The sequence below is a fragment of the Centropristis striata genome, chromosome 21 (genome assembly GCF_030273125.1).
Source record: "Centropristis striata isolate RG_2023a ecotype Rhode Island chromosome 21, C.striata_1.0, whole genome shotgun sequence".
In the NCBI taxonomy this organism is placed as follows: domain Eukaryota; kingdom Metazoa; phylum Chordata; class Actinopteri; order Perciformes; family Serranidae; genus Centropristis; species Centropristis striata.
The window spans coordinates 28,716,810-28,742,646 of record NC_081537.1 but is presented as its reverse complement, the minus strand read 5'-3'; the positions used below and the strand labels follow the sequence as shown (position 1 = coordinate 28,742,646).

The 25,837-nt window shown below is 38.0% G+C and overlaps 1 protein-coding gene across 1 annotated transcript in view; it reads left to right on the top strand.

Annotated features, from left to right (window-relative positions):
• mtr (5-methyltetrahydrofolate-homocysteine methyltransferase) overlaps positions 1-25,837 on the top strand; it is a 63,957-nt gene that overhangs the window by 20,607 nt on the left and 17,513 nt on the right. The window contains exons 11-23 of the mRNA XM_059324431.1: positions 178-245; positions 338-417; positions 1,622-1,734; positions 1,823-1,963; positions 8,051-8,236; positions 8,907-9,086; positions 12,932-13,048; positions 15,445-15,585; positions 15,671-15,760; positions 17,759-17,911; positions 18,672-18,779; positions 22,370-22,470; positions 24,983-25,050. Of these exons, the coding sequence (XP_059180414.1) occupies positions 178-245; positions 338-417; positions 1,622-1,734; positions 1,823-1,963; positions 8,051-8,236; positions 8,907-9,086; positions 12,932-13,048; positions 15,445-15,585; positions 15,671-15,760; positions 17,759-17,911; positions 18,672-18,779; positions 22,370-22,470; positions 24,983-25,050 (1,546 nt within the window). The remainder of the gene's footprint in view (positions 1-177; positions 246-337; positions 418-1,621; positions 1,735-1,822; positions 1,964-8,050; positions 8,237-8,906; positions 9,087-12,931; positions 13,049-15,444; positions 15,586-15,670; positions 15,761-17,758; positions 17,912-18,671; positions 18,780-22,369; positions 22,471-24,982; positions 25,051-25,837) is intronic.

Sequence of the window (25,837 nt, the reverse complement as noted above, 5' to 3'; positions counted from 1 at the left end):
TTTTAATCAATTCTTGACAGTGACATACAGTCTGTATGTAAGAAGGTGGGATCCGTTACCCCAAAATTCTCTTGAAACATAGACATAGTTTCGAACCATGGTTAAATTTAAAATGAAAAATGTGATCCTGGCTGCTTCATGGCTGCAGCTGAGACTTTGTTTTATGTTTGGCTGCAGGAGTTTGCCATGGATGGACTAGTGAATATTGTAGGAGGCTGTTGTGGGACCACTCCAGGACACATCAGGTTGCTTTTTTTTCTGACAAGAAAATGCCTATGTTAAATATCATACAGTTTTGACAATTTTAAAATCTGGTATCCTCCCCTCTTTTATACAGAGCCATATCTGAAGCCGTCAAACACTGTAAACCAAGAGTTCCTGCTGCTGATATTTATCAAGACTACATGCTGCTGTCAGGTATTAAAACCTCCTGTTACCATATGAAAAGACTACTGACAAACTTGGAACCAGTTACAAAAGTCCAAATTCTTCAAGAAATTAATATGATAATATTATTGAGAGTTGCAAGCACACAAGTCGGTCACTACACATACCAGGCGTACCAGTTTGTCCAAGATTGTCACAGTTCCAAGCTGGGTATCCTGCCAAATGTCTATAAAACACAAAAATGTGCAGGTTTAACTCTATGGAGTCTTGGGCTATTTTGTCCATTTTTGAATCCTTTTCGTGTCTTTGTAAGTCTTTTTTGGATCTTTTTTGGTAATTTTGTGTCTTTTTTTTTGTAATTTTATGTCTTTTTGTGTCTTTTTTTGGTCTGCTTTGTTTTTATGTCTGGATGTGATGAAGAAGCCATGCTTTGGTGCTTTTGGAGACTCCAGAGGGTTAAAACAGTTACTGGCAGTTTGTCTAGGTTTTCACCACAAGTTGCTGCTGACATGCCTACGTCTCACAGTAAAACAACTACACTTGAAAGCTGTCATAGCATCGGTTACATTAGTAGTCTGCAGGTGCACTTTTCCAGACACACATGACCACTGCTGGAGTCTGAAATGACACAGGAACAACAGAACTGGAAAATCCTCCTAGTTCACTAAATCAAGGGGTGTGGAACATTTTGGCATAACCGTAAGCTTATGTAAACAATGAGTTAACAATGATTAAGGGTGTGGGTGCTGACAGGTATTTCATGGTGCATTCAGTACCATCTTGTAAACTCTTGAGAAACTCAGGCTGTTAATATAAAGTACTCAAAATTCCTCAAAAGAAAGAAACTTTTATGGGGGACGGGTTAACCTGTGTTGACTGGCTTAGTTTACTTGACAAAGGAAGAGTTGAACACGGGTCAGATGGCCTTGGTCCAACCTTGGTCATTGGTTGGAAAAAGGTATATGTGTGAGTTGGCAAAGTCGAAAATAACTTGCCTTGGAAATCATGTGGGTTGCAGGGGGAGGGGATAATAATTCCTGACAATGATGGATACATTTGAGTTGAAGTTAAGCAATTTTACTGTATGAATTTAGAGATATTTCAAAGTAAAAGCCCCACATTTGTACCTTGAAATAACTCTGCCCATCTTGGCTTTAATTTTGTTTTGTTTTGTTTGTTTTTTCAGCGTTTATTAACAACCTTGATGTGATGAAAATGTCTTTCTCATTTACAGGTTTGGAACCATTCAGGATTGGCCCTTTCACCAACTTCGTTAACATTGGTGAGCGCTGCAACGTGGCTGGCTCACGTAAGTTTGCCAAGCTGATCATGGCAGGAAACTATGAGGTGAGACAGATTTTGAGTAAAAATAGAACGTTATCACTGATTGAGGGTGGGTATCTGTTTATTTGGTATGTGATTCTCTGTTACCCAGGAGGCTCTGAGCATCGCTAAAGCTCAGGTGGAGATGGGTGCCCAGGTCCTGGATATAAACATGGATGAGGGGATGCTGGAGGGGCCAGCAGCTATGGCCAAATTTTGCAACTTAATTGCTTCTGAGCCAGACATCGCACGGGTAGGAGATTTAAATGCAGGAATAATTCACCCAACAGTTTCTCAACAAAATGTTCTGCCATGTTACTAGATTGGGTATATTGCAACAAAATATATCACAGAAGTTAAACACAGAAACATCTCAGTTGGACTGTTAGTAATTTTGAATGTTGAGGTCTTCATCAGGATACAAGAGGTTAGAATAATAATCAAGCAAATTCTTCATAAACATGGCTGGGGGAGTCACCCATATGTTATCAATGAGTAAATACAGCTGGATGATCACAATTGATGCCAAAGTGAAGCTATTTTTATGACGACACACCTCCCAAAATAGTATAAGATAAAAAGTTTCTAAGTAGTCGTGTTTACATCAATAATTTTTATTTTTTTATTTTATATTTATTGAGGCCAACAGGTTTCATACAACATAGGATATTTTTCCTTTTTCAAAACAAAACAAAACATAATTTCTCTTAGATTTACAGGTTCCTGATACATAGGAAAAGCAAAGAAAAGGAAAAGAAAACTAAATCATAGAAAAGATAACCATTAGGATTTTCCATCTGTATCCATAGTTATATATCAACATCAGTTTTCTTCCCAGGCCCAATTTTTTACATTTTTATGTATTAACATTATGAAAAGTTTGAACATAAAGGGGAGTTTCACTTGAATTAACTGAAGGATTATAAATAAAGAAAAAGGGACATGCATATACATAGGCAATTACAACAAAACAAAAAAAAGACTTAAACAAAATCTGATTTTAGGCCTATATGATCAACACACTACACACACAACACACATCTAACCATTCTCCTATTGTAGGTGGTTTTAACCACCTTCTTGAGACCTTCTTTTTTGCTCGCCACCAGAAACATCAACAAATTTCAATGCACGTTTTAAATATTTGCATGAAAAAAGCTTGATGGAAACAACAAAATTCAATTGCAATTTTGAAAATGCGTATAAAATTTGACGCTTGCTTGATGTGGCTTTTATCTTTTTTCGAAAAATAGGTAATTCGTTAAACAAGAGATGGGATCACTTTCTAAAGTTTATTTATCTCACCATTGTCCAATTAGCAAACCTCTTTTTTGTTGTTTATCTCTCTCATGCAATGTTCTTCTACTGTTTACTGACTGATCAGCCTACATCAGCATTACACTGCCATCTTCTGACCAAAGTACTTTAATGCAGCTTTGTTTATTTGCTCTAAACCAGCTGATGGAACCGTCCCTAATTCACATTTTCTTTAATGAACATTTCAAAATGTTGCTTCAAAATTAGTCTGGGCTTTAATGTAAACACTGATTGACACATGCAAACTTGATGCAATGGTTAAACGCCTGTTCTACAAATCATGAATATTGCTACGGCAGTTGAGTTTTAAATGTATATTATTACTATGCGGGATGTATCCTGTACACTGGTATTGTCTGGGATAATATTATTATCAACCATCATGTCTGCTAAAGTGGTCTTTTCATTTGGTAAGCTGTTTGTTCTGTGTTTTTTTCATTCTGTTCTGGATGTTTTGTGAGTCGTGCCATCATTAGTGTAGCTTCTCTGTGCAATCCATTATCACTCACACTCAGGTATTCACCATCTGTTAACATTGGTACAGCAATAAGCCACACAATGCCTGATCAGAAGTGTTTTAATTAGTTTAAAGGTTAGCTTCTCTAAACCTTTTTCTCATCCTATGACAGCCCCAAAATACTCTGTCTGTCACATCGTCCTGATAATGTAATGAACAGCAGACTGTAGGATAGGTAGATATTTTCCCAAAATAAAGTGACATTATTATCATTAGATTTCAACTTTATTTTTTTAATGGTAACACTTTAGATTAGGGAACACATATTCAACATCAATTAGCTGCTTATTAGCATGCAAATAAGTAACATATTGGCTCTTAATTAGTCATTATTAAGTAGTTATTAATGCCTTATTCTGCATGGCCTTATTATACAACCAGTAAGCCATTAGCTAAGAGTTTTCCCTCAATAACCTCTATTATTGCTTATTAGTAGTAAGTAAGTTAGTTGTTGTATACGAGTTATGATCTTAATATGCTTTACTTTGTATGGACTTTATAAGTCTCTACATAACGGTGAACGAAACCATGGAAACTGCAAATAGCCACCTTCTCCAGACCTTTGACGTGACTGGTGGCTCCTTTTGGATGAGGATTGGTAGATTTTAATAATAATGATAATAATAATAATAATAATTCATTTTATTTATAGGCGCCTTTCAGGACTCTCAAGGTACGGAGCCCCTAAAGGGACATGGGGAAAATAAAAATAAAACTTTGGTATCTCGTGAGCACGAGAAACATTTCTCGTGCTCACGAGATACTTTCTCGTGCTCACGAGATACTTTCTCGTGAGCACGAAATATTTTCTCGTGAGCACGAGATACTTTTCTCGTGAGCACGAGATAGTTTCTCGTGAGCACGAGATACTTTTCTCGTGAGCACGAGATACTTTTCTCGTGAGCACGAGATGCATATTGCATGCGCGCATGGTGTCTGTAAGAACACCCTCTGCATTTCAGCTTGTTTCTGTATGAAAATGACATTACAGGAGTTAGTTCGGCTATATTTTGACCTGGGGCTTCATTATAAGGACATTGCTGCTTTACTTGAAAAAAAACGACAGTTGTTTTCCCAAGATAACGATATAATTAATTTGAGATCTTGAGAAAACAAAACAATAGTGTAGTCCAGACGCATAGCCAGTAATGTAATGTATTTGTAACCCGGCCCGTGTGGGATGAGCCTCTCCACACCCTGGGACTCTGCGTTGTGTTGTTTATGATGATGAAGGGCGGAGGAGGGACCAGTCGGACACGGGTGGTCGTTATATTGCGGCTCAGACCGCGTCGTGCTTTATTTCTCACAACGGCTGGCAGCTCAACCTTAAACAGTACAAGTAAACACTGGCGTGAGACAACAGAAAGATTAAAGGCTTGTGTTGTGTCCTTACTGGTTTCCACACTAACTGTGCCGTAGGCTATGATCTGCGCAGTTTCTGTTACGCGTGAGCTGTCCGTGGTACTGAAACAACAATCGCCGTTAATGTGATAATTTTCTGTCTGATGCAGGTCTATGTTATGCTGTACGTTAACACTTTATTGAGCCTACTGATTGGGTACATCTGTAGTCGGCACTTTGTGCAATAAAATTATTTATTGTGCCGTGCGATAGAGCCGATACGCATGTTTTGTCTTTCCTGTTGTATTGTGTACAGCCTTTATAAAGCTCTGTTGGGAGAGCTTGTGTGAAATATTATTTCTGCCTTCGCCACTGGTAGTATTCCCTCTGGGTCCAAAACGGATTGCACTACATACACAAAGTTTCTAGTGACCCGCAATCCTGCTGATCTGCATCTCTCAGTCATCATCTGGTATCCATGGAGACACCCGGTGGCGAAGGCAGAAATAATATTTCGGGTGGGCCAGCACAGAAGTGGATGGGCCATCTTTTCCCAGAAAAAGGACTCGTAAAAATGTAGAACTATAAAAATGACAAATATAGACAAACTGGAAAAATAGTGACTATTTTACTTTGCAATATTATGCATTACAAAGGAAAAATGACAGCAAAACACTGCCTCTAACACAAGCTCTCCCAACAGAGCTCTATTAAGGCTGTACACAATACAACAGGAAAGACAAAACATGCGTATCGGCTCTATCGCACGGCACAATAAATCATTTTATTGTACAAAGTGCCGACTACAGATGAACCCAATCAGTAGGCTCGATAAAGTGTTAACGTACAGCATAACATAGACCTGCATCAGACAGAAAATTATCACATTAAGGGCGATTGTTGTTTCAGTACCACGGACAGCTAATGCGTAACAGAAACTGCGCAGATCTACGGCAACCAGTTAGTGTGGAAACCAGTAAGGACACAACACAAGCCTTTAGACTTTCTGTTGTCTCACGCCAGTGTTTACTTGTACTGTTTAAGGTTGAGCTGCCAGCCGTTGTGAGAAATAAAGCACGACGCGGTCCGAGCCGCAATATAACGACCACCCGTGTCCGACTGGTCCCTCCTCCGCCCTTCATCATCATAAACAACACAACGCACGAGGTACTTTCTCGTGAGCACGGGAAATGTTTCTCACGAGATATCAAAGTTTTTTTTATTTTCACCATGTCCCTTTAGGGGCTCCGTACTCAAGGTCACCTTACAATAAAAAATAAAAAACAAAACAATAATAATAAAACAGCAATGGCAGTAATAATAAACAACAATGAAACAATTACAAATTAGAACAATAAAAACAACAATGACAGTAATAATAAACAAAGCTGAAACAGTACAGAGAAAAATTGTAATTTTAAAATGATGAATATATTAGGGATAGGCTAGTCTAAACAGGTGTGTTTTGAGATGTGACTTGAAAGTTGACAGTGTTGTTAGAGAGCGGATGTACTGAGGGAGTTTGTTCCAGAGTCGGGGAGCAGAGCAGCTAAAAGATCGTAGTCGTGGCTAAATGGGCGGAAGGGGTGAAGAGGAGTGAAGCAGAGGATGTCCTGAGTGTACGGCAGGGTTAGTAGGTTTGGAGGAGCTCAGTGAGGTATGATGGTGCAAGGTTGTGGAGGGCTTTGAATGTGAGGAGCAGGATCTTGATTTAATGTCAATCATTACTCTACAAAGTGGGTCACTGGTAGACTAACAAAGGCGCAAAGTGAGCAACTTTACAATCTACCAATCCTCATCCAATCATCCAAAAGGAGCCACCAGTCACGTCAAAGGTCTGGAGAAGGTGGCTATTTGCCATTTCCATGGTTTCGTTCACCGCTATGTAGAGACTTATAAAGTCCATACAAAGTAAAGCATATTAGGATCATAACTCATATACAACAACTTCCTTACTTACTCCTAATAAGCAATACATCTGAGGTTATTGAGGGAAAACTCTTAGTTAATGGCTTACTGGTTGTATAATAAGGCCATGCAGAATAAGGCATTAATAACTACTTAATAATGACTAATTAAGAGCCAATATGTTACTTATTTGCATGCTAATAAGCAACTAATTAATGTTGAATATGTGCTCCCTAATCTAAAGTGTTACTCTTTTAATATTTAAACTGTTTGCCTTACAATGTTATGACTTCATTCTCAAAACTTGAACACAGATATGTGAGACATGTTCTGAATGTGCAGAGAGTTTTGAACATTTTTCAGGTTATTCAGAAAACACAGGAGATGATTTAGGCAACAAAAACAAAAACATTTTTGTCAAAAAATTACATATGCTATTATTTTAGCGAGGTGACGATTTGTGAACTTGTGTTTTCCTTTACATAAATAATGACATTTCTACCATAAAGCAATACATAAACATTCACCAGAATTTGTTTTCACGGCCCCTAGAACTCTTAACCCTTACCCTAAACCAGTGGTGGAAAGTAACTAAGTACATTTACTCAAGTACTGTACTTAAGTGCAATTTTGAGGTTCTTGTACTTCACCTGAGTATTTCTATTTTATGTCACTTTATACTTCTACTCCACTACATTTAGCTGACAGCTTTAGTTACTTTTGACATGAAAACCATGATACATTTAAACTGATACGTTTAAAAAATAAAATAAAATAAAAATCATAACAGTATATTAAGTAGTTAAAATTAGCCCTATCTTGAGGAAACTAAAATGCTGCTCACATAAATGCATCAATATAAATTATCCAATAATATATTAAGAATATACAAAACAATCTGAGTGGGTCCATTCTGCATAACAAGTATTTATACTTTTGATACTTTTAAGTACATTTTGATGCTGATACTTTTATTTTGAATGCAGGACTTTTACTTTTAGTGGAGTAATTCCACAATGTGGTAATAGTACTTTTACTTAAGTAAGGGAGCTGAATACTTCTTCCACCACTGCCCTAAACACTGAGCCCTAACCCTAACACTACATCCAGATAAGTCTTTTATAACAGCATTGTAGCCACATTTTATTTTGCCTTGGTTTTTTTTCCTGAAAATGTCTAACTAAGCATATCAACATGTAAAAAATAAAGCCGTGAATGAATCTGCTGTGTAAATCTGCCTCTCACTTTCCTCCCCAGGTTCCTCTCTGTATCGACTCCTCTAACTTCGCAGTGATCGAGGCCGGGTTAAAATGCTGTCAGGGGAAGTGTATAGTCAACAGTATCAGCCTGAAGGAAGGAGAGGATGAGTTCTTGCGCAGAGCTGCCACTGTGAAGCGCTACGGGGCTGCTGTGGTGGTCATGGCCTTTGATGAGAAGGGACAAGTGAGGAGGCGCACACACACACACACAAACACACACACACACACACCCACCAAGGTTATTATAGTTAACGAAAACTAACAAAATAACGTAAACTAGAATTGAAAAAACATTTTCGTTAACTGAAATAGAAATAAAAATAAAAACGAGAGTTAAAAAAAACAAAACGATATAAATATATATATATATATATATACTAATATATACTATAGTGAAAATGTCCTTCATTTTCGTCGTTGTCAAATTTTTTCATACATAAACCTTTTGGTTGATATGAAACCTATTTCATCTATTTGGTTTTATGACTTAATAAACTTATTGGGTCTGAGTTGGATAAGACAAAGGAAATAAAGACAACATTTGTTGTGGCCTTTTTGAATCTTGCACCCAACAAATACCCCATTACAAAAAAACTAAAACTAATAAAAACTAAACTAAAACTAAGCATTTAAAAAAAAAAAAAACTAATTAAAACTAACAAACTCACTCTAAAAACTAACTAAAACTAACTGAATTTGAAAACAAAAAATCACAACAAAATTAAAACTACAACTGATGAAAAACTATTATAACCTTGACACACACACACACACACACACACACACACACACACATACACACACTCTCACACAGAAACACACTCCTATGTGCTGAAGTCTGCTCTCCTCCCAAGGCGACAGATACAGACCGTAAAGTGGAGATCTGCACTCGGGCCTACAAGCTGCTGGTCAGCAAAGTGGGATTCGACCCCAACAACATCATCTTTGACCCCAACATCCTCACCATCGGTACAGGCATGGAGGAACACAACGAATACGCCATCTACTTCATCAGAGCCACCAAACTTATTAAGGTAATGAACCTGTCAGTCCGCGGAAGAAGTCATGCAAATCACCGTCTTATCAGCAGGAGCCTGCATTTCTGTCTACCTCTCATGACGAGTGTTTCCACTGACTACTTTTTGGAAAGCGGCTGTTTGGGGTGTTTTGGCTCCGCCCACTAGTTAGTTCCCCTCGGCCTCTGTTCCCATACAGGTATTTTTGTAGCGGCTAACCAACAGAGTTCCAATGTGACAACAGACTGACGCAGCAAGCAGTGTTGCCAACTTAGCGACTTTGTCTAGCGACTCAAGTCAATTTTATTTATATAGCCCAAAATCTTTACAGACTGTACATGGTACGACATCCTCTGTCCTTAGACCCTCACATCGGCCAGGGAAAAACTCCTTTAAAAAAACCCTTTTAGCAGGGGAAAAAGAAGAAGAAAAACCTCAGGGAGAGCGACAGAGGAGGGATCCATCTCCCAGGACGGTCAGACGTGCAATAGATGTCGTTGTACAGGGCAGGTCAACAGAGTAGAATAAAGTAGATAGTGGTTTGGGGAGGATAGGGAGACTTTTGAGAGAGATACAGAGAGAGGAGCAGCAGTTCTGGGAGGGGCACAGCAGCAGGTGATGAAGCGCCACCATTGGCCAGTAGTGAAGGTGAGTGTAGAGACCAGGAGAGGAGCATTCCCATCTGGGGCCAAACCAGATCCACAGCAGTGAGACCAGCAGGAGTGATGCCAAGCAGGACCACAGCTCGACACCCTGTAAAAGACAGAGCAAAGAAAAGTGCGAGTACTCTGGAAATACATACATTAATACACAGGACAAGATGATACTATCTGTTGTGCCATAGTCCTAGGCAGTGGACACACCCCTGTCCACACCACCACTGCAAGTACCATGCGGCCCCCACCAACGAATACGGCTGTGACGAGCCTCACTCATGCCAAGTACAAGCACGCTCAGTGTCGTTGGTCCCGCTTGGCATTCTTAGCTAAAACATCAGAACCAATCGGCCCTCCCCAACGGCTAAGGCTGTGTTGAGCCTCACTGGCGCCGATAATATGCACTCAGTGCTGTTGGTTCCGCACAGTGGTGGGCCGTCAGGGCCAGCAAGGCCTTCTCTGCTGGCCTAACATAACCAGAAATCATGATCATAATTATGATAAAGGTTAATTTAATTTTTAATTTTCTTTCCCTAAATATCTAAAAGTATTCATATTCTCTTCATGTCATATTATGCTCCTTCCCGTGCTGTTGTTTTTAGGTTAGAGTTTTTATCCAATCAGAATTCAGCTATCTTATGTTGCCAGGCTGTATGAAATCTGCCCGGGCCTTCAGAATCAACAATGCAGGCGTCTGTGCACTGTAAGTGAACGGGCAAATACAGTTGATAGATAGTTGCGATAGCCAATCAGATCACGAGTTGTGTCAGTAAGGCCCTCTAGCTGGCCTCACGTTGAATGTGAAATTTACGCGTCCTGTGATTGGATATGGATACTTACTAGTTTGAGCCACGGCAGTGCTATGCAGATCAACAAAGTCACACCCGGGACTGTTAACGGTATGTAAATAATCTGGCGCATTGGCGCAGCTGTGTGGTTGTACTCAAAGCAACAGGTCACAGAAAGTCGTGATACGTCACGTTTGACATGAAAACGTTTTTTCACAAAGAGACTTGTTAATTGTGTCGCTGTCGCCAAAGTATGGCCGTCTTGTTAGTGTCTTTCTAATATTAAACTGCGATTTTGCAATGTATTGTACAGTCTTGTTAAAGCTTGCATATTCTTTGTGGACTCATTTAATAAAACTTTTTGGAAAGATAATTTTAAAGACCCTTTTATTTTTAAGTTTTGACAGTAGCATACCAGATATGTTTTAATTGCTGATGCGCCAGATAATAGCCCATTTTGTACACAACTGAGGTGATGCAATGCCTAGTAGTGCTTAAGTGTGTTTCTAACTACTCTCCAGTCCTGGTGTTATAAATGCTGGCATAATGAAAGGTATTTATTGACCAAGTTGGACATCACTGAAGGCCTAAGTGTGAAATGCACCGCCCGCCACTGGTTCCGCATGGTTTCGCACTAGCCTGGGTACACCCAGACTGCCTTGCGCGCTCAAATTTAATTTCGAACTGCGGCGGGGTCTGGAAACTAGGAAGCATTCTTAGCCCTGTTTTAGGGATCCAATCACAGAGCGGGGAGGGACGGTGAGATGATGACGCGTACTACTCGGCACTTGGAAGCTTTCCGGATCCAACATGGCTGCTGCAGACGCAAAACTCTCTTTAGCTGTAGATGGTGTTTTAAATAGTTTAGAGCGAAAGTTGAAAGGCGAAAGGTCTCTCGGCGGCTCCACTGTCCCCCAGCTGGTAGCGAGATCATCGGTAGCGGGGCTATTAGCGCCGCACCGGCGGTCTCGGTGGCTCGTTGCGCCGAGCAGCCGAGACCGTCGGTCACCGCCGGTGATCTCGCTCCGAGCCGGGGGACAGCGGGGCCGCCGAGAGACCCGCAGCAGCTTGTTTGTTGCCCATAAAATCAGTGGATGTGTGTGGCAGAATGACATGAGGGGGAATAAAGCGTGAAAATAAATAATCTTGCAGAAAGCGAGAACTGGAGAAGCAAAGCAGCAAACAACACTCTCTCACAGACACACACACAACAACCATCCATTTCTATTGCTCTACTACGCCATCTGGTATAACTGATCTGATTGGCTAAGAGCTACCTACAGACGCTTTTGATAGACATTCTAAGCGCCCAATAAACGGCTCCGGAGGATCGTAAACCACACCTCCTCTACGGAAAAAATGAAGGGCAGGTGTCCAGACCTAATCTCAAATGAGATTTGGTCTGGTGTTAGCCAGGCTAGTTTCGCACGGCATTCTTAGCTAAAAGTGACAAGTTAGCAAAAACATCAGAAGCCCAGCCCTAACTATAGGCTTTGTCAAAGAGGAAAGTTTTAAGTTTACTCTTGAATAAAGAGAGGGTGTCTGCCTCCCGTTCTGAGACTGGGAGATGATTCCACAGGAGAGGAGCTTGATAACTGAAGGCTTTGGCTCCTAATCTACTTTTAAGGACTTTCGGAACCACAAGTAACCTAGAATTTTGGGAACGTAGTGCTCTAGAAGGGTACTATGGCATTATGAGGTCTTTAAGATATGATGGTGCCTGACCATTTAGAGCTTTGTAAGTAAGAAGAAGGATTTTAAACTCAATTCTGGATTTTACAGGGAGCCAGTGCAGCGAAGCTAGAACAGGAGAAATATGATCTCTTTTCTTGGTTCTTGTCAGTACACGAGCCGCAGCATTCTGGACTAACTGAAGAGTTTTAAGGGATTTATTGGAGCAGCCTGACAGTAAGGAATTATAGAAATCTAACCTTGAAGTAACAAATGCATGAACTTATTTTTCAGCATCATTTTGGGAAAGGATGTGTCTAATTTTTGTAATATTACGTAGGTGAAAAAATGCAGTCCTCTAAGTTTGTTTTATATGGGAGTTAAATGACAGATCCTGATCAAAGATAACTCCAAGATTCCTTACGAAAGTGAGGCAAAAACCTTCAGGATATTGCTTCCCAAGTCCTCTGTCAAAATTGTTTTTACTAGCGACTTTTTTTTGGTGTTATTGGAGACTTTTGGAGACTTGTTCCTACTCTACTTAACAAAATAATGAGTATTTTAAATGGAAAATTGCAAAAAAAATGTCCCGAGACGCACACAAGGGTTAAAGGCACCCACCCATTCAAATTTGAGTGTTTGAAACAACTGCTACTTTTTCTTGTGAACTTGAATTTTTCCTGAAGTTATTACATACTACAAAAATACAGTATTGTAAATGATTGTAAAATTGTGTTTGTGTGTATAGGAGACATTACCAAGAGCCAGAGTCAGTGGAGGGCTGTCCAACCTGTCCTTCTCCTTCAGAGGGATGGAGGTCATCAGAGAAGCTATGCATGGAGCATTTCTCTACCATGCTATAAAGGTAAACATGCAACCACCTATCCACAGACCATCGACAATAGGGTTCATGGTAAAAAAATAATAATAAAAAAAAACATTGACTCCAGGGGTTTGGCTTATTGTCAATAATAATGACAGTGTTTTACTGAAAGAGTTTTAAAAAGTATATTTTCTATGCTGTGTGCATTTGCTTTTATTGGATTGGATTGGTGGCATTAGTGTCAGTAGCAGCAAAACAGGGCAGATAAAACCAAAACTTTTCAGTTATTTTCTGTATTTTTGGTCACCACAGTAAACACACTGCCAAAAAGGTGTGCCTAAAAACAAGATAAAAAGACTAAATCTGAGGGATATCTTGCTGCATGGACAGATAATTTCACTTGACAAGATTTCTTAAATTAAGATTGTTAAATCAAGAAAAAAGCATGTTATAAGCTTAAAATAAGTAAATAACTCTTAAAACAAGATACAGTCATGGCCAAAAATATTGGCACCCCTGCGCTTCTGTCAGATAATGCACCACTTCTCCCAGAAAATCGATGCAATTACAAATGCTTTGGTATTCACATGTTTATTTCTTTTGTTTGCATTGGAACAACACAAAAAAAGCAGAGAGAAAAAGCCAAATCTGATTATTCCACACAGAACTCCAAAAATGGACTAGACAAATGATTGGCACCTTTTCAAAATTGTAAGAAATAATTGTTTTTCAAGCATGTGATGCTCCTTTAATTTGTAATTAAACTCACCTGTGGCAAGTAACAGGTGCTGGCAATATAGAAATCACACTTGCAGCCAGTTAAAATGGATACAAGTTGATTCAACCTTTGTGTTGTGTGTCTGTGTGTACCACACTGAGCATGGAGATTACAAAAAAGAGGATTTTGTCTGAGGATTTGAGAACCAAAATTGTTGAAAAGCATGGACAATCTCAAGGCTACAAGTCCATCTCCAGAGATCTTAATGTTCCTGTGTCCACTGTTCGCAACATCATTAAGAAGTTTACAGCCCATGGCACTGTAGCTAACCTCCCTGGACATGGACAAAAGAGAAAAATTGATGATAGATTGCAACGAAGGATTGTTCGGGTGGTTGATAAAGAACCTCGATCAACTTCCAAACAAATTCAAGCTGACCTGCAGACACAGGGTACCACAGTGTCAACTCGCACTATCCGTCGCAGTCTGAATGCAGTAGGAGACCCAGGAGGACCCCAATGCTGACACAGAGACATAAAAAAGCCAGACTGGAGTTTGCCAAAATGTACCTGAGGAAGCCAAAATCCTTCTGGGAGAACGTCCTGTGGACAGATGAGACCAAAGTAGAGCTTTGTGGCAGATCATTGTACTGTTTACAGAAAACGAAATGAGGCCTTCAAAGAAAAGAACACGGTCCCTACGGTCAAACATGGTGGAGGTTCACTGATGTTTTGGGGTTGCTTTGCTGCTTCTGGCACTGGATGCCTTGACTGTGTGTATGGCATCATGAAATCCGAAGACTACCAAAGAATTTTGGGGTGCAATGTAGGGCCCAGTGTCAGAAAGCTGGGTCTCCGTCAGAGGTCATGGGTCTTCCAGCAGGACAATGACCCAAAGCACACTTCAAAAAGCACCCAGAAATGGTTGAAGACAAAGCGCTGGAGGGTTCTGAAATGGCCAGCAATAAGTCCAGATCTAAATCCCATAGAACACCTGTGGAGAGATCTCAAAACAGCAGTTGGGAGAAGACACCCTTCAAATCTGAGAGACCTGGAGCAGTTGGCAAAAGAAGAGTGGTCCAAAATTCCAGTAGAGAGATGTAAGAAACTCATTGATGGTTACAGGAAGCGATTGATTTCAGTTATTTTTTCCAAAGGGTGTGCTACCAAATATTAAGTTTAGGGTGCCAATAATTTTGTCCAGTCCATTTTTGGAGTTCTGTGTGGAATGATCAGATTTGGCTTTTTTTTTCTCTGCATTTTTGTGTTGTTCCAATGCAAAGAAAAGAAATAAACATGTGAATACCAAAGCATTTGTAGTTGCAACAATTTTCTGGGAGAAATTGTGCATTATCTGTAGTGTAGGGGTGCCAATATTTTTGGCCATGACTGTAAATCAAAGCTGCAAGCAGCGATGAACTGGCCCGAGCAGAGTGCACTGTAAATGATTTGTTTCTTACCAAGATTAAAAATTCTTTAGATTTAGAAGTGTTAGATAATTTATGTTGTTTTAAGAGTTACTTTCTTATTTTAAGCGTTCAACATGCTTATTTCTAGATTTAACAATCTTAATTTTAGAAATCTTGTCAAGTGAAATTATCTGTCCATGCAGCAAGATCATTTCCCTCAGATTTAGTGTTTTTATCTTGTTTTTAGACACCTTTTTTGCAGTGCATAGCAGTGTAACACATCCCCACTGTGTGTCTTGTGTCTTGTCTTAGGATGGCATGGATATGGGGATAGTGAATGCTGGGAACCTACCAGTCTATGATGACATAGATAAAGAGCTGCTGTTACTGTGTGAAAACCTCATCTGGAACAGAGATGCTGACGCTACTGAGAAGCTACTTGCCTACGCACAGGTATACAGACCCACATACAAATACACCAGGTTATTGCTGCTTTAGCTTGGTTCACAGATCTCAACTTTACTGCTCTTGTTCACAGAACAACATGAAAGGAGCGAAGAAGGTGGTTCAGACAGATGAATGGAGAGAAGCAAGTGTGGAGGAACGACTGGAGTACGCCCTGATTAAGGTAAGTCAAGTGATGATTAGATGAGATTAGATAAGGCTTCTGAGAGGATTTTCACAGTGGTTTAAATGCTCATAGAACACATCTGCATATTGGTATTATTGACATTCCTGTTTTCTGTCAGTGACACTGATCAGAGTGCTCTGAAACAGAGAAACTGCCCTTTAGACTAAAGTCCACACGAATTCAGTCCATTCTGCAAACATGCCTTTTTAACAAATGTGTAAGCCCTCTAATGGTTAGGGACTGTAAGACAGTAAAGTAAGGTTACTCGTAAGTTTCTCTTCACTGTATGCACGTGTGGGCAAATGAAGGATCAGTGTGCCATCCTCTGTACCCTGAATCAGCTCATTCATCAAATATATTGATATTTGAAATATATCAAATATATATGAGTCCCAAACATATAATTTTAGATTTACTTGGCACTTTGGTCACTTAAATGACTGACCTACACCAACAGTTGAAGCTCTATATTTAATTTGTGCTCAAATCTCACCTGTTTCAGCAACTCTGAGCTGCAATTAAATTGCTAGTTTATCCCTTTTCAGTTGTTTGACAACGGAGATGGAAACAAGTCTAGGTCAAAATCTAGTGTCCTGGAAAACCAAAAAAAAAAATGTCTTCCAATTTTAAGGTTTTTTTGTGATTTTCTACCTATTTAGGGTTAAAAAAAAGAAACATTTTACAATTTAAATTTTACAGCACTGTAGCACTGTCCACTGTAGTGAACCACAAGACCATTTTAGTGTACTTATAATTTCTTTGATTTGTCATTGCTGCCAAATCTTCAAAGACTTTGTTGTCATTGTACTTGGCAAAGTATTGAATTGGACTCCAGTCTGCACGGGTTGTACAGTCATCTTGGCAATCAGGAAGCACAGGTGTGAACCTGTTATGATGGAAAAACACCAATAAATTAAACGGTAATAACAGGGAATAAACCTCACATAAAACTAATCGGATTAAATGCATTCAGGTCGTAGTGCATCCAGTGTCGTGGATGTCATATGGTCTCCAATTAACGATACTTAATCAGTACTACTAAAAAAAAAAACCTCAAGGATCACTTAAAATTTCACTGATACATAGCAATAGCCCCCCCCCCAACAAAGTAGTTTACTCACTCACTCAGTCACATATACACTCGTGTGTAGGGCTGACCTGTTGTGCTCCAACAATCTTGTCAAGATGGGAAATGGTAATATTTAACTGCCATTCTTGGAGCTTGGAAGAGCGTGCCAGAAATTATTTACAATGGAGGCTGGTGATACACCTTGACCTGCCGAGACATGTAAATGGGTGTGCACTTTGGTCTACTTGAAGCATCATGCAACATTCCAGACTTGTTTGACACACTTCAGAATGATTTACCTGTTGTTTTAAGAAAGGCATATCAATGATTCTTAGCTAGCTAAAAGTAAACTGTGAATTAAGTCATCTTACAATGAGCATGGCTCAAAACTGCATGCAGAAAAAGAGAGATTTTTGTTGGATTTACTTTTCAATCCTATTTTTACCTTGTTTTGTTACCTTTCAAAGTAAACTATATTTATGTATTTGTCTTAACTAGACCCATGTTAAATATTTTTCTAAGTTGTGTACCAACAGTAACCTATCCAATCCACAATTTTAACCAAGATAAATGGCCTAAGCCAGTCTTAACCAAGGACTCATCTGTCTGCCAGTGTCTGGATCTGAAGTTGTCAGAGAAACAAGCTAACAGCTCCTCTGTGACATCCATTGTTTGCCAAACAGTATCAGAGAAACACAATTTTTTAACATGAAACTGCTGGGGAGGAGGAGACCTCTGCTGATTATTTGGCTCCTGGTAAAAAAGAACTCACTGAAGAAATGTTGCATATAGATACAAATTGTGCATTTAAGGCATATAAAAACACACATACTTTTCCCAGTTACCAATTAACTTTTCGTCTATTTCATGTTTGCATTTCTTCTCTTTTTATTCTGTGATTTTCCTTCCTGTGTTGTTGCTGCCAGGGTATAGACAAGTATGTAGTGGAGGATGTGGAGGAGTGTAGAGCTCAGACTGACCGCTACACTCGACCCCTTCACATCATCGAAGGCCCCCTTATGAACGGTATGAAAGTGGTGGGAGATCTCTTTGGAGCTGGAAAGATGTTCCTTCCACAGGTAGGAGGCAACTGATTTTTATTTTTTTTCTGTCTGTCTATCTGGACAAAAGTAATTTTATACCTCAATAACGATACATGTCACAATATAGTCTATTTTCTGGTTATTCAATAAATTAGGGCTGTGCGATATATCAATATAAAAGGTATATCGATATATTTTTAAATGTGATATGGAATTAGACCATATCGCATATATCGATATAGTTCAATTTTTTTCTTTCTTTATATATAAATGGGGATATTTACTTCTTTTGTCATGTTTGTTATTCTTTTATCGTATAAATATATTTACTTCGGAAAAAGATTGGTTATTTTATTTCATAGGCTATTTTTTAAAGGTATTTTTTTTATTTAAATGTGCACTTTATGGAGCTTTGATTTGGAAAAAAAGGTACTCCTGTTGTTATACAGTATTTAAGTTCACTTAAATAAAAAGTTTTAATAAAACTACTTGTGACATGTCATATTTGGCTTTGACTTTGACTGAACATTTGCTCTCACTTTGTGATAAAAATATCGTGATCTATATCGTATATCGATATTCAGCCTAAATATATCGGGATATAACTTTTGGTCCATATCGCCCAGCCCTACAATAAATGAATAGTCTTTATGAAATAGTGTCACTATACTTTGATGCAGTATACTGTGAGTCCTGTGTCATTTGTATTGTATTAAACATTTTTATGCTCACTGTATTTCAGCATTTTGAAACAACGATAAAAATGATTTTAACAAAAGTCTTTGTCTGTTTGCAGGTGATCAAGTCGGCTCGCGTTATGAAGAAGGCGGTGGGCTTTTTGATTCCATTCATGGAGAAGGAGAGAGCCGAGATGATGGCAATGTTGGGGTCAACTGAGGACGTGGTCAGTCTCAACAAAATAAGGGTGCATTTGGTTAAACTTAATGTAGCTGTCATTATAAAGAAGATATTCCCAGAGAGATCAAGATGTCTTTTCACTGGAGACCTATATGGGGTGCCACAATACTAGTTTGAGGTAGCTTGTCTCTGTTATACCTGAAAAGTCAAATTTAGTCACTAATTTATATAGTGACTGATTCCTACCAGAGATGACACAATAAAGTAAGTAAGTAAGTTAAAACTCAATGAAACATGAAAATTGTAAAATATTATGTACAATGCATAATGGTCATCCAAATGCCTGTCTAAAAAGATATCTGGTCTTAAGGTGATTTTTAAAAGAGTCGACAGAAATAGCAGACCTTAGGGGGAGAGACGGAGAGTTCCAGAGTTTGGGTGCCACATATTCAAATGATAGATCACAGCGTGTTTTCAGACGGGTACGTGGAACAGACAGAAGATGTGTTTGACCTAAGAGACTGAGCTGACAGATATGGGTGAAGTAGTTCAACAATATATAGGGGAGCCTGACCATGTAATGCTCTATATGTGAGAGTAAGAATTTTAAACTGAATCCTGGATGCAACAGGGAGCCAGTGAAGGGACTTCAGGACAGGGCTGATGTGGGATTGTTGTTATAAACACTAAGTAATCTTGCGTTGTCTTTCTGGCAGACACATCCCCTTATTGTATATCAGTTATTGATTGGAATTGTCAGCTGATTGGACTGATTTAATGCATCACAACACTACTGCAGTTTCATACCGGAGTGTAGACAGATAACAGGTTAAACTCAAGTGTGTCACTTACAGATTTTGATATTTTCATACATGTTGATCCACCTGATACACCATTTATTTAAAAATCTCCTTGAATTTCCATTCAGCCACATGCAAGGCCGATCATTCCTTAGCTTCAGGTTTCATACAAGTTACATAATTTCAATTTTTCCCTGAAACATTTAGCCTAATAAATAATTTCCAAGGACACTAGAATCTTATTCTGGGATATTAAATAAATAATAAATCAGAAGCAAATGCATGCATTCTGCCGGTTCCTGTGCCCCTGAGCAAGACACAGTCCACAGCATGAATACAGAATGCAGGTTTATATTCATGTGCAGCTGTTTGTTAACCCTTTGATGCACAACATATGAACACCTTTGAATGCACAACATGGGTCAAAAATGACCCTCATTCATTTCCCATGTTATTTCATGCTGGCTGTTTGTTTGAATTTCTTTTGAATAACAGATCGTTATATCAATTTTTCTTTTCATACTTTATGGAGAAAAATAGTTTTTGTATTATTACATCAAGTTTACACACATGGGTCAAAAATGACCTTGTGCATTAGAAGCGTAGTGATACAAAAAGTGAAACACTAAATTAACAATTTGAGTATATGTGTAACTATGTTTGTCTCATTTTTAAGGTTTAACTTTAAAAGAGTTTTTTAGAACCACCAGATTACATTGGAAAATCACATATTTTAACATTTGAGACTTATTAGAGCCACCAAATAATAATTACCATTAGAAAAACACCAATTTAGCAAAATAGGATAGTTTATATTTGTGTCGTCTTTGTCAGGTTTTACATTTGTGACAACATATAAACACCTTCTAATGCACAACATGGGTCAAAAATGACTTTTTGCATCAGAAGAAAAAAAGAAAAAAAAGGGTTTTTATTCAAAAAGTAAGAAATGAAAACAAAAAATTAGGATGTATGATGATCAGAACAAATTTTTTGAGGAAAACCTGCAATACTGAATGATGAAATTAATTTCTTGCAAAGATATAGAATATAAAAACTTAGTCAGGTCACTTTAGAACCATGGTGTGCATCAAAGGGTTAAACAAGTAACTGGCTTCAGAGAGAGAACACTGCTGCCCTGTCACTGATAATTAATATCATAACTGTATTATATTGGTACAGTTCACATCATTAGAAACTAACATTACTTCATGTGATGCTTCAGGGGAAAGGATGTCTCTTAAATCTTTTTTCCATGTGGAAATCCTCTCTCCTCATCTGGTTCCCTTCCCTGGTCTCCCTGGTCTCTCCATGCATTTGAAAAGACTAAAGGGAGGGAAACATGGATGCAATTAAGAGGCCTGAGATGCCTCCCACCCTGTGTTTGGTCAGTCAACCTTGACTCTGACATAAATTAAATTGGCAGGGAGTTAAAGAATCAGAGGGGTCTATCAGTGCATCTAGTGTTAGACAGCAATCCCCACTTTCAGACCACAACCAAATAAATGTGTTTCTTAAATGCTTCTGTCAAACGACAAAAAAGGAACCCAGTAAGCTGTATAAATTAAATCCCACTTGGGCCCCAGACGGTGGAGACCAATTCATTATGGCCCTGAACTCACTTGGTCGGATGAATTACATGTTAATACGTGACCAAAATCAATAAGCCCTTACAAGAGAGAGCCTAACAAGGTCATGGATGAAATCAATGATATTTCAGAAGGCAGCTATTAAAGCTGGTCTTATGAAACAAAATCAGAAGCTTGTTTAAAGGCAAAACGCTGATAAATGGTTTGATTGAAAAAGCAAGTCAGAAAAGACTTTTAAAAAATAGCACAGCCTTAGAGTAGGCATTAAAATTAAGCTTGAAACAAATATAACTGGTTCCAGAGCAACACCAACCAAAACATTGTGGCCGTCATTTAAAAAAAGAAACGGAGCTTCACTATGGACAAGAAATACCTCAATGATTTATTCAACAAATTATCATGCTTTATATTCTTTTATGCTTGAAGTTGGCGCTAGTGTTTCAAGCAGAAACGTATTAGGGCTGGGCGATATGGAGCAAAAGTCATATCCCAATATATTTAGGCTGAATATTGATATCTGATTTATGTCCCGATATTTTTATCGCAAAGTGAGAGCAAATGTTCAGTCAAAGTCAAAGCCAAATATCACGTCACAAGTATTATTTCAACTGTTTATTTAATTAAACAAAATACTGTATAACAAGAGGAGTGGTTTTTTTTTAACATCAAAACGCCATAAAGTGCACATTTAAATAAAAAAGTATCTTAAATAAAAATAACCTATGAAATGGGCCAATCTTTTTTTGAACTAAATATATTTATATGAGAAAAAAATAACGAACATTACAAAAGAACTAAATGTGACAAACCCTAGTAAGGGCAGCATTTATATATAAAGAAAGGGGAAAAAAAACAAAACCATATTGATATCTGCGATATGGTCTAATTCCATATCACATTTAAAAATATATCGATATATCTTTTATATCGATATATCGCCCAGCCCTAAGACATATACAGTGAATCTAATGATGTGGCCCTCTAGCCTGAGGAAAAAGCAAACAGGTTCTGAGAAGGTTTACAAGTTGAACCAGCACCAGTCCAGCACTAAAACTAGGTTTGCATTGGTCAAGCTAAAGTAGAAACTAACGAGAAACTAAAAGCCAAATTACATTGTAGAATTGATCTGGCCCCAAATGGACATTATGTATTGGCAGAATGTCTCTCTACTGTCAGAGATAATACAGAGGCAGATTTTGTCCTTTTCTCTGGTCCTTGGATTCTGATGTCTGCTCCTCTGTCTGCAGGATCCCTATCAGGGCACCATACTTCTGGCTACAGTGAAGGGAGATGTCCATGATATTGGCAAGAACATTGTTGGCGTGGTTTTGGGTTGCAACAACTTCAGGTAAGACAGGTTTGCTGAAGGTTTATAGTCGCATCTACAATTTTCCACTGAGCATTTTCGTTCACACCTTCCCAGTATGTTCAGTGTTTTAACGACAGTGCCTTGTAAATAAGCTATTCTCAACCTTGGGGTCCTGACCCCAGTTGGGGTCACGAGATGATTTCTGGGGGTTGCCAAATCATTTTGGAAGTCAGCTCTGTCTCCACTGTGTTAAAGTGTTCATGTGTTAATGTGTTTTAGTCTTTTTGGTCATTTAATGTCTTTTTTTTTTTTGGGTCATTTTGTGTCTCTTTTGGTCATTTTGTGTCTTTTTTTTTTTTTTATCATTTTGTGGTCAGTTTGTGTCTTTTTTGGTAATTTTGTTTCCTTTTTTAAATCATTTTGTGTCTTTTTTTGGTCATTTTGTTTCCTTTTTTAAAATCATTTTGTGTCTTTTTTTTAGTCATTTTGTGTCTTTTTTTTTTAGTCATTTTGTTTCCTTTTTTTTAGTAATTTTGTGTCTTTTTTTTGTCTTTTTGTGTCTTTTTTGGTCATTTTGTTTCCTTTTTTTGGTCATTTTATGTCTTATTTTGGTCATTTTGTTTCTTTCTTGTATGATCTGAACTGTGCGTATGAGATTCTGTTCAGTGAGTGGGGGTCGCGGACAAAATTAATTTTAAATTAGGGGTTGCGAATCAAAAAGGTTGAGAACTACTGTTTTAAATAACCTTAATGGAGCCTCCAGACACTTGGGTGATTCTCATGAAGCCAGTCTGAGTTCTGTCTGTGAAGATTAAAAGAACATACTTTATTCAACTAAATATATTTCACTTTTATATGAATGACCAATAAAGCCATAATGAGGCACAATTCATTGTTTTGTGCTAAAATAATATTTTCTATATTTTTGATTCACAAATTCATTACTGTAATGCGTCCAGATAAAAATGTCATGGTTTCCCAACACTTGTACAATCACAATAAATATTTAATGATCTTTATAAAAATAAATATACATGTGTTTAAAAATGTATAATTTACCAGAATATAATCAAACAATGGTTTTTAACAATGTATAAAGAATAAAATCTGAATTAAAATTTATGAGGAAATAATGGTTAAATGTTACGATAATGATAGAATTGTTTGCACTAGAATATGTTTATATTTTAATAAAATACATTTTGGGATACCAGCTACTCTTGAGCATATTTAAGTGGTTGCCAAGTAAAAAAAAACAAAACCTTTCATTGTTTTTTCTATTTAAAAAATGTGTTACGGTATTGAATTTTGCTCACAGTGTATCTAAAAATGTCAGAAAATACCTTTAATTTTTTTTAAATAGATTATAAATTCATATTAAACAGTGACTTTAGACTGTATATGTTATAAAGGGTCAAAGAAAATATGTATTCGATGCTCTTGGATTTTTGCTATAAGCTGTACCATGTTCATGAGAATCACCCTCTAGCAGCATATTATGAGCTGATGGACTCAGTTTAAGGTGAAACACCATCAATAACTCAGCCAATAATCCATAGAACTGACCTCAAATTGCCTTATGATCCCCTAGCATATGTTTTTTAAACAGCATCAGATTACTGATGCATAGGTCTCATAAGGACACTGAAATGGAGCACTACCCGCATTAGCAGTGGGATGCTGTAAAACCTGATAATGTAGTAAATTCCCGATAATGTAATAAAGTGCATTTCCCAATAATGTAATACAATTTTTACCAATAATGTAATAAAGTATAACACCAAGCACCTTTAGATTTCAAGAAGCTGTTGAATGCATTCGTATGTCATGGATACCTCGTTTGTGAAAAACGGATGAACGGGTCAAAAGTTATTAAACATTCAACTTTGACCTGTTGGTGGTGCTAGAGCTCTTGAGCTAGAGTTGCCTACACAGTATCACCACTTGAACCCAAGTAATGTAAAACCCAATTTAACTGCTGTTAAATTATTGGAATATTGGGGAATTATTACATTATCAGGACTTGCGAAATGAAGGCTAACCTGATAATGTAATAACCTCCCATTAATGTTATACTTTATTACATTATTGGTGAAAAGTGTATTACATAATCGGGAAGTTATTACATTATCAGGTTTTATTACATTATCAGGTTCTACAGATGCTCTGGGGCCTGTTCCACAGTGTAAGTTTACCAAATAAGCCTGGTTTGTTTCAATTAACCTGATTTAGTTGATATCAAATCAAAATTACTTTATTTATCCCAGAGGGGGAATTGAGTTAGTCTGGTAACTCTGGAAGAATGAGACAGCCTGATGGCTGTAGGAGCGAAGGATATGGTTCCATTAAGCAAATTTAACATAATTGGAACTATTACTATGGCAAATTTTTGCTGGGAAACTAGGGGAACTTTGCTTTACTGAGTGAGTAGACTAGGCAAAATAAGATGGTTTATTTGGTAAACTCTGGTAAAAAGCCCCTGGTGTGCTATTCCTCTGCATATAACATGCGAGTGCTTTTCATTGTACTTAGGATGTGTCTTGTCTTTTAGAGTGATCGACATGGGTGTGATGGTTCCCTGCGATCAGATCCTCAGAGAGGCCATCAGACAGAAAGCAGGTATTGTGAACCATTTAGATTGCTTATTATCAATGGGAAATACGATGGATACTAGTATTTGATTTCATGAATATCATTTTAGGGAAAATCTCCCAAATTTTCTGCCATGGTTGTCCAGTGCGCTACTTCTGCATGTGGTTTAAAGTAAGGCATGCTGCATAAGCCAATAATGTAATATCTTGGTTAATAATGATAATTCAGAAAACTGAACAGTTGGATCTGTTAGTCCAACCAAACGCTGAACAAGACATTTTTACTGAACAAAACGTTCAAATAAACTGCCATTCAGTGAAAACACAGTGAAAGGGTCAAAGTTATGAGACCAAACCGCTAAACATCCTTTTTTATATCTATATAACATTATATAAAACTTTATTGACACGTTGCCGTGGATACGCATTGCTCTGCTTCTCTTCTGATGATGGCTCGCCTTGTTAGTGACCTGTCAATCAAAGGTAGCCACGCCCCAAATCATATGATTCTTTATCTTCTATTTTCTTCTAAATGGGGCCATTATTAGAACTATTAACATCAAATTGTCTTGAAGAAGATTTTTTACTAGCGATTGAGACCATAGTGTTGATGGAGTTAATAAATCAAGTGAGAAGTTTTCTCATTTTGCATTGAAATTAATGGACAGAAAAGTTTTTGCAGCCACACTAAGCACCCCCTGCTGGAATTTTCGGTAGAATTCAGCCTGCTTGGACTGCAACAGGAATCCACAGCATTTCCCACACCAAAAGCTCGTTCTGTTGCCTACAGATTCTGTATATAGAAATAACTAGTG